This window comes from Camellia sinensis, chromosome 14, assembly GCF_055761805.1.
Source record: "Camellia sinensis isolate YWXY chromosome 14, ASM5576180v1, whole genome shotgun sequence".
In the NCBI taxonomy this organism is placed as follows: Eukaryota; Viridiplantae; Streptophyta; class Magnoliopsida; order Ericales; family Theaceae; genus Camellia; species Camellia sinensis.
In genome coordinates this window covers 108,997,815-109,007,608 of record NC_138974.1, presented here as the reverse complement: position 1 = coordinate 109,007,608, position 9,794 = coordinate 108,997,815, and the positions used below count along the sequence as shown (strand labels likewise).

Here is a 9,794-nt window from a genome sequence, read left to right as displayed (position 1 = left end):
AAAATTACTTAGGCCTTTTGTTAAAATTTACGCCTTCTGTGAAAATTTACACATTTTGTGAAATTATTTACACCTTTTCTGACAAAATTACACTTTTAGTCATATAATATATTTTTTTATTCATTTACCTGTTAGCAAGTATTATGTGTTAGTTTTCAAATATTTGGGTATAACTCAATACCCAAAAGGAAAATGTTTGGTGGCTACAAATTTTATGGCTCAAATGATCCGAAATTGCCAAAACGACGTCGTTTTACACCCAAAACGACATCGTTTTGGGTGTTTTGAGCCATTTGAGCCACAGAATTTACAGTCGCCTAGCATTGCTGTACCCAAAAAGTTGTAAAGATAGCATAGAAAGATGTAAGTACCTTGCATACCGTATGCAAGGCACACTTAAGAAAAATCCTTTTAAAAAATAATAAAAAATATATACATTTATAATTAATAGGATATAATATGACGCAAACCCACTCGCACACAAAAAATTCTCCTGAGTTGGGCCTAATAAGTTGAAGGGATTGTGTCATGGGACTGCCCATCTTTGTTTTGAAGTACCAAGTTCAACATTCACTACTATCTCTTCCCAACTCCCAACTCGGTGTCTTGCGTCATTGGTAATAATGGTGTACACTTTCTTTAATTTCAAATCCAATCGAAGACACGGCCCTGGGTGTTGGTTTTTTTGTAGGTCCCACTCTATTTACATCATGTTTAAAAAAAAGAAAAAAAAAAAGAAAAAAATAGAATTGAAGGCTTTCCTTTAAAATAAATAAATAAATAAAAATTTAAGACTAAAATGATACAATGATGAAGATTTTGACTGTCAATGAATAGTTATAAATAAGACATATCATTTGGTATTAAAAAAAAAAAATGAATATAATTTTTTTTTTTTTTTATGTATAGCATTTCTCGTTTCAAAAATGTTAATGGACTTGATGAAATTCTTAAAAATAATTTGCCTCGAAATGAAAATGAAAAGATAAATAACAATTTATATAACAATTATAGAAACTTGTCACAAGCTTTTGAAATGATACTAGCATCACTTCAAGTTTAATTTTAAATATCACTGTTAGCAAAACCAACATATTTTGTTGAAATCATCAATTTATTTTATTTTAACTCCCATTTTACCCTTATGTTCTTTGTTTTTTTTATAAAAAAAAAATTACAAATATTTTATTTTTTGAAAAATGTTTGGTGACCCAAATTTTTGTAGCTCGAATGTATCAAACGACGTCGTTTTGGATATTTTGAGCCATTCGAGTCATGATTTTTCAAACTATCTATCATTGTTACTATTTTTTGAGTATATCTAAAAAGTAATAAAAATTTGCCAAAATATCAAAAAAGTTAGTTTTGAAAGGAAAATGCTACACAAACGCACATATTATACAAACTGAATTTACGCACTATCTAAAAAGTATTGACCTCATAAAATTTGTGTGCTCCACAGTTTTTTTTTTTACCAATAAAAGCATGCCACATCAGTGAGTAAATTAAATTTGTCAAATGTGTTTGTTTGTATAGCACCACTCGTTTTGAAAACCAAACAAGATGGTGATTCTTTGCTTACCAAATTCTCAAACCATCTTAAGATGAAGGCATCAGGATTGTTCATTCAATGTTGATCTGAGTCTAAGAATATTTCCACCAAAAACTTATAAAAATGACAGATTATAACACACACAAACACACACACATGTATTCAAGGCCACCATCAAGTTAGTTTGAGACCTTTTGTTTCTTTACTTGCTATGCTGTCTTAAGGTTTCTCAAGTGGGAATTAGCACTTAGCAGGGACAAAAAAAGTGATGTGATTCACATTAAAAATCAGCTGTCTCAAGGCACACCCTGTGCTCAATGCAAATCTGTTTTACAAAATTTGCAAGGATTAATATGTGCAAACAAACATACAAAACAGACACACAGACATGTAACATATGATACATAGGCATCTCTCACCTATTCTAAGTGCTCCAAGAAGCTTGCTTATTGTGCATGCTTTTTCCATCACTCCTATCCTATGGTATTTCACATTCCACACCCAAATTGTTTGGGAAGAGCATATCTCAATCCATCATGCGAAATACTTCACTAACATATCAGGTCAATGGAAGAAAATAGCAAGTTACCTTTCTTCATATAAGATATGGATCGATCAGACGATAAATAGACCTTGATCTATCACAGGATATTCCATCGATTCCCAAGGATACTCGTGGTCAAATCTCTGTGCATCGAACAAGTATGCTGGAGTTTCAGCTAAGGACACAGATTCTCTGTTCTCGATTCCAACATTCATCGTTGTATGACAGTCACCTCGAAGCAAACAAGCAAGTCCGTCCTCATCCAAAGATCCAAAACCTGAACAACTTCCCAAAATTAGGTTTTTTTGGGCAGATTCGAGGTCATTTAAGAAAATCTGATTTAACCCATGATTCTTCAAGCTCAATGTAGTAGTGGCAATTGGCTCGGAAGTATGAAAACTTGTCATATGGCTCTCAGATTGAACAGGAAGCAAGTTGGCTGCACTTCTTGTTGGACCTGTTTGTCTTATTTGTTGTCTTTTGCAATCGGCATAGGAAGGCTTAACTTCAACGCGTGCTGGTTTTTCTCTCTCTTTGTTAAAAGGTCTGGGACTAATAGATGGAGGCAGTGGGAGATGGTTGAAGCCATTCTTTAACTGAAGGTGTGCCTTGTGCTCTTGTTTGAACTGAATTTCGGGAACTTCACTCCAAGAATACTGTGTTGGGATGGTAGAATCAAATGGTATATACTTTATATCTGGCTCCAGTGGTCGAAATAAATGATTGAGTTCCACCCTTGAACTGCAGGTCTTTGGAGGATCAGGAATATCATGAATCGGAGCTTTCTTGGGTTCTATAAGTGGCAATGAAACGATACCTTTCAGATCACCCTCGTGGTTTTTCGGATCAACATTCTGAACACGAATCTTATTGCCTGGTACTCCATAGATGCCACTAGCAACATCGTTTTGTTGCAAATCAATTGAATTTTGAAGGCCAAGACTTCCAACAGGGTCTTTTGAAGATAGATCTGATTGCTTTATCCCGCCCAGAAAAGCTTTTACCTCATTTTCTTTCTGTAACCTACCCAAGTAGAGGCGGTACTTCTGCAAAATGAAAAGAACTCTTTGTGAACTTTACAGTGATTATTGAACATATGGCTTTTAATTATATTTCATCAAAGACATCTGATAATCAGATATGTGCTTCCAGATGTGTTTGTGCTTCTTTTAAAATTCAAATGAGCTTGCTGGAATGGAGAAAAAGAGGTCGTCTATAGAGTTAGTGTGTAATTATCATAGTTTGTGTGATTAGTAGTAGAAGCTACTTAAAAATGACATAAGTGGAACTAGGAAGGCATTCATATAAAATACGAGAATTGATAATATCAAGTAATTAAGAGGAAACACAAAAACTATTATCACAAGACACAACTACTGAAAGTTTACTCACAAATATAGAACAGATTGTTAAACCCCCAACACTGAAATCCCCTGCCACCACTAACCAGGATCTAAATATATGAAATAGATAAAATGGGAATGTCAAAACATATCTGTTATATATTTATAATTTATAATTATTCATATGTAAAGGACCTTGCTTTGGCTAACTGGCCTTATGCCTGCCTCAAAATGTATTATTTATTAAAAACGCGTCCTTAAATCAATAACTATTTCCAGCTAGTATATGTAGAACATGATACCTGCAAGTGGCTAGCAACATTTTCTCTTGTCAACCATGGTACGTTCATCAAGTCAAGAATTTTCTTAGGACCAACTTCTGCCAAACAGAGATGAAACTCATCACCTTCTAACTAAGGATGATCTAAATAAGTGCACTTTTTGACTTTTTACGAAAAGATGTACAGAAAAGTAGAGAGGTGATGTCACCCAAAAAATATAAAAGATAAAAAGTGTGCTTATATAGCACACCCCAAACAAGCTCTGAAAATCACTTAAAACCACTTAGATGACAAACAACTATTACAAGTACAAAATAAAAACCATAGAATTTCTGATTCACAATAATCATATAAAGACTAAGCCACTTTAAAGGAAGGGCCATAATAAACTCACTATCGAATCCAATCTGATTTACAGCTTTTACAAACTTCTGATGCAGATCCACAGTCCAAACTACTCTAGCCTTCTTTGCAGAAGAAGCATCACTGAAGTCTTTGTCGTCGGCCTTGTTTTCAACATCTTTTCTTTTCTTTCCTGAAGTCAGATCGCCTCCACTGAACAAGTGTCCATCATCAGATTGGTCAGTTCCATATCTCATCATCTGAATTTCTTCAAAGCAGTCTAGATTTTCAATATCTCTCACTTCATGTATTTTTTTTCTAAAGACATGCTGCCATATATTACGAAGTTCTTTCATTCTTATGGGCTTAAGAAGATAATCACATGCACCATGTTGGACACCTCGCATTACCCTGCTCGTTTCTCCATCAACAGACATCACTGCAAAGATAAAAAATTTAGTGGACAAGTAAATTTAGCAATCAGGACAAAGGTTCAAATGTTAATCACAGCATACTGACTAATGACAGGAAGATCCATCTCGAGTCCAACATGCTCAAGAAGCTTAAAACCATCCATGTCGGGCATGTTGACATCACTGATTACAATGTCAAATCCATCTTTTCTTTCACGAAGTAAGTCCAAAGCCTCTCTTGCCAGACAACATGTAGTAACTGAAACACTCAAAAAAACAACAGGAAAAAAATTATAAAAAAAAAAAATGCCGGTAAGTAAAAACATTCAGTGTTGTCAGAGAAAAAAAAAAAAAAAAAAAAAGGAAAGAAACAAAGCTATCCTGTCAACGAAGATCATTTGAGAACAAACAGCAACAATATGAGGACAAGGAAAGAAAATCCACCACATCCTTTGAGATCAAGGATGCTGTCTGATAACCAAGATCAAGCATTTCCAAACCAAAGAAAAGGTTGTGATATCCTGAATTGATCAATCTATAAAGAAGCACAATGATAAGCTTGACTCCCATATCGTAAAGGGCCGCATGCCTATGAAGATTGTGTAGAAAGCAATGATTCACCAACATAAGGTATACTTATGTCCTTTTATTTGGTAGGGGAGAGGGGAATGGATTTTCAATGTGGCTTAGGAAAGGCTTGGGTTTTACCAGGTATGAATTAACTGTGTTTGAGTTTAGTTTGCAAAGGTTTGGCTGAAGTCTGTTTATGAATCCAACTGATACGGTTTTCATGAGCTGTTATATGCATTCACTTCTGTTTCAGACCCCAAAAATCCTACCTTCACCCATGCAAATCAGTGATATAACATAGTTTCTAAATTCTGTCATTCATAACTGCATTTAACATGGTTTCTAAATTTTGTCATTCATAACTGCATTTCTTATTTTTAAATTCCATAAAGAACTTTTTTTTTTTTTTAAATAATTGTGATCCACAAAACAAACACCAAAAACAAAAGACACATGTTCTACTAGGTATATTTCTTCTTTCAAGAGAACACATGCCAGCGCATGAATAAAGACCCTTCTTCCAATCTAATCCTACACCCCCTCCATGCCCATCCTACAAACCCCATAGTGGATGAATTAAAGACCATTGTATGTCTTTTTAACTCCGTTACCTCGTCTGCATGTTGTCTGACAATTTTAAAGGAATTCAGTGAGAAGAGGCAGCATGGTATTTTAACGCCCAAACCACTCGTAACTAATAGCCTTTGTTATTCACACCAGAATATTCCATTAAATTATTTTCTTGGAAATTGAAAAACTTAGACCAGGGAAAAGCAAAAGGCCCTACAGAGGAGCCGGTGTTCAACAAAATGAATTCATCATTAGCAACTCCTACGCTAATAAGACAATCAGTATGCCATGGTTGTGATGAATTAAACATTAATCTCACTTAGATTTTGTATGTAAATTCTAGGGGAGGAAAAATCATCATCCGACTATATTCCAAGGTTTTTTTTTTTTTTTTTTAAATTTCTTTTATCTTCAAATTAGATTTGCAGCAAAACATAATCACAAACAAACAATACAATTGTAAGAATACAAACAACAATATCCAGATAAACATGACTTTTCGATTACTATCTCAATCTCAATGTCTTCAAATTCACTAGAAATAGCCTTATTATGCCGATAAATTGAAGCCTATTTAGGAGACAATTCATATAACTAAAACATATATATCATAAAACACAGACAATTAGAAGCAAAGACATCAAAATTCAATATTTTCACTTAGTGTAGTTCGATCAATTGAAGCATGAGCAAAGAAAATTGAATTGCATGGAGAGGTAATTATTAATTAACCTTCATAAGAACACTTCTTGAGCATCTTCTCGAGGATTCGAAGCCAGACTAAATCATCGTCGACGACGAGAACACGGAGACCGGCCGGGAAGGCGTCGGTTCTAGCTGCACAAAAACCACTCTCCATGGACCAGAAGCTTCAGATTCAGGCAAAGATATAACTAACACTAGTACTTTAACTAGGGCATATATAGAATAAATCTATATATATATGTACGAAGTAGAGAGAGAGATCTTTCAGTTATGAGTGAGACTTGTTAGCTTAAAAATGAGGGAGTTCTGTCCTGTTCTGGTTTCCACGAAGGGTACAGCTTGTCTCTCACATGTTTTCAACTTTTTCTTTTTTTTTTTGCCCCCTTCAATTTTAATAATATTATTACTCCAATAATTACAATTTGAATTTGGATTTAGTTTTCCTTAAGTTATTATCTCAATATGATAAAACCATTTGGATTTAGTAAATTCATTTTAGAACCGATCTCGTTATCCAAACTACTCATCTTTTTAGATTCGTTGGGTACAATATTCATGCAAAAAATAAAGATGGTTAAATATCGATAGCAATAGTGTTTGAGGTTGTTGCTGCCCACGTTGTACGTTCATTGGGTCCATTTCAGAGCCTAATTCGATAATTTAAACCATTCACATTTTAGAAGTTATCGAATATAATATACCAGTAAAAAATCACGTCAATCGGATATCGTTGACCTTTTCATCAAAATCACATTTGTATTTTTTTTTAAAAAAGAAAAATGTAATTTGAAATATAAAACTCAATGCAAATGTGATTTGATGAAAGAGCCAACGATATTTGATTGACTTGATTTTTTACTGATATATTCTACTTGATAACTTTTAAAATGTGAACAGTTTAGATTATCGAATTAGACCCTAAAACGGACCCAATAAAGTGTGCAACATTTGTTGCTGCGTAGCAACTCCAAACTCGTAATTATATGTTTGAATTATATTTGTTTTAACAAAATGGATGACAAACATAGGATTGTTTTTGGAAAGTATGTTTAAAGTTAGTTTTTTTTTTTTTTGGGTTTTTTAACTTTGTTTAAAAAACTTGTAAAAAAAATAGAGAGTTGATTTGATCTAAAAGAGGTTATAAGTCAAAAAGTAACTTTTAACCTCTGTGCCAAAAAAGGCCATAATTTCAAGAATAACAATTCATTTTTTGTGATACAAATTTGATTCAAACGTACAAGTATCGATATCTAATCATTTTTATTTTTTGTATAAATATTCTACTCAAATGAGTCCTAAATATATAAATGGTTTAGATTATTAAAACAAAACATGTGGTGGGCTCTACAATCCTCTCAAGTTCTCTTATGTTGAGATGTGAATATGAGAGAAGCTTAACACTTAAAATTTATATTGTCATATTCTATGTGGTCATGTTTGATTCACAAGATTAATAGTGAAGTATTAATAATACTATTAAATTAGTGTAGTATTCACTATCCAATTGGATTAATATCCATTGGATTAATAATCCCACCCCTACCCCATTACTAATAATCCTACAAATTTGTTGGATTAATTATCCATTGGATTAATAATCCTAAACCAAAATATTAAAACAAACATAGGATAATTGGGCCCACGGATTAATAATCTCAATCCCATGCTCTAATCCACTCAATCAAACGTAGGGATTAAATTGTCTCCAGTTGAGATATCTAACCAGACAGTCCAGTCTAGTCAGTTGTAGCCTCATTCGAAAACTATCTAGATAATTTAAGTTGTTAATTTTGTAAGACCCTTTACAAAGATTATGATTACTAAAAATCATGTCAATCAAATATCGAGAATCATTTAATTAGAACTTATTTGTTTGAGAAATAATTAATGAATAGACAATGTGATCCAATCAAATGGTGCGCTTGTGATAGACCAGATTTTTTGTATGCATGATTTTTTTTTCAAATAGCCTTATAAAATTAATGATTTAGATTATCGAGACAAGTTTAAATTGGACCCACAATGAGCTAGACTAGACTGTCTATTTAGATATCCCAACTAGAGAAGTATTTAGCATGTTTGGTTTTAATTTTCTGTATTCAATTTTCTAAAAATTGAGTTTTTTTTGTGTGTTTTTTTTTTATTTTTAGTGAATATTTTTAAAATTTTAAGCAATTTTTTTACTATTTTATATGCACTTTATTTATATGTATCTAAAAAGTAAAATATTTGTAAATAAATATTTTAAAAAATCCATAAATACACAAGAATACGAAAAATGTACTGAATTCTCATTTTTATTTTTATTTTTTTGTATTTTTGTATTTAGTGAATTTTCTATAAAAAAAAATTACGAATATTATACTTTTTAAGTGTATTTATGTTAGGTGAATCTAAAAATTAAAAAAAAAAAGCTTAAAATATTAAAAAAATTTAGTGAAAACAAAAAAATACAGAAAATAAAAAAAATTTCAATTTTCTAAAAAGTAAATCCTCAAAATCCAAAGCAAATAAGCTGATTAATTTTACGAATTCTATCACCCAGATTTATTACTAATAAAAAAATATTAAATACACAAATTTTTTATTTTAAAATTCAAAAAAAATGATATTGCTGTAATATATTTGTAAAAGAGATGTTAATCACCATCCGCCAATAATGTTATTTATATAAAATTGTATGAGAATATATGAATGTGAATTAAAAAATATATTTAAAAGAATTTTGACATAATTTACTCTTTAATAAACGTGTTGATAGCAAAACCTTTTTTTTTTTTTTTTTTTTTGGCTATTTGGACCCGACCGTGTCTCGTTGGCGATACACATTGTTCTAGACGAGACCCCGCTACTAAAAATTAAATTATGGAAAAAAGGATAAATTAGAAGAGTTGTCTATAGATTATAGCACAGAAGAAAGAAACCTTTCACAATAGTTATCCATGACCCCTCTTGCTCAAATTCTATAAAAACGACCATATAAACTATACACTCGAAATACTAAATGTAAACCCAAAAAATATTTATCCGTACTCCCTGAATAACGAGAAATTCTAGGGCAAATATGTTATAATGGTAAGTGTCTTCTAATCCCATTTCTTTCTCTCTTTTATTTACCCGCTTATAATGGTAGCATAGAACGTCATGTGGAGGCGTCGAAGAAGACGATGGTGCTCATGTTTTTAGGAAATGGGATTGGGAAGACATTGGCGAAGAGCAATCGGAGTGTAGTTGATTGGTTTGGGTTCAATAATATGCTAATTGAACCCTTGAGTCTTGAGTCGTTTCATACTCATAAGTGATGCAAACGGCTCAAGATTCACTCCCTGAATAACGATAAATTCTATTCAACTTGTTTGGTTTGGATCTTCAAGAATCATTTTTTCAAAAATTAAAATTTTTTATTTTTCATATTTTTTTATTTTTACCAATTTTTTTCAATATTCTAAGCAATATTTTTTATTTTTAGATAAT

The 9,794-nt window shown here is 32.0% G+C and overlaps 1 protein-coding gene across 4 annotated transcripts; it reads right to left on the bottom strand.

Annotated features, from left to right (window-relative positions):
* Window positions 1–1,807: 1,807 nt before the first annotated feature.
* Window positions 1,808–6,656, bottom strand: LOC114268537 (two-component response regulator ARR11). 4 transcript variants are annotated; one of them, XM_082907047.1, is made up of 5 exons: window positions 6,348–6,656; window positions 4,582–4,734; window positions 4,115–4,501; window positions 3,742–3,815; window positions 1,808–3,142 (listed from the first exon to the last, which is right to left on the bottom strand). In XM_082907047.1, exons 1-5 carry the CDS (start codon window positions 6,472–6,474, stop codon window positions 2,168–2,170), a joined length of 1,716 nt encoding a protein of 571 aa, XP_082763173.1. In that variant the 5' UTR covers window positions 6,475–6,656; the 3' UTR covers window positions 1,808–2,167. The 4 variants fall into 4 exon arrangements, with proteins under 4 accessions (XP_082763173.1, XP_028065519.2, XP_082763174.1 ...); XM_028209718.2 differs by having other exon boundaries at window positions 3,742–3,818; window positions 6,348–6,649; XM_082907048.1 differs by having other exon boundaries at window positions 3,742–3,818; window positions 4,578–4,734; window positions 6,348–6,586.
* Between the last annotated feature and the right edge of the window lie 3,138 nt (window positions 6,657–9,794).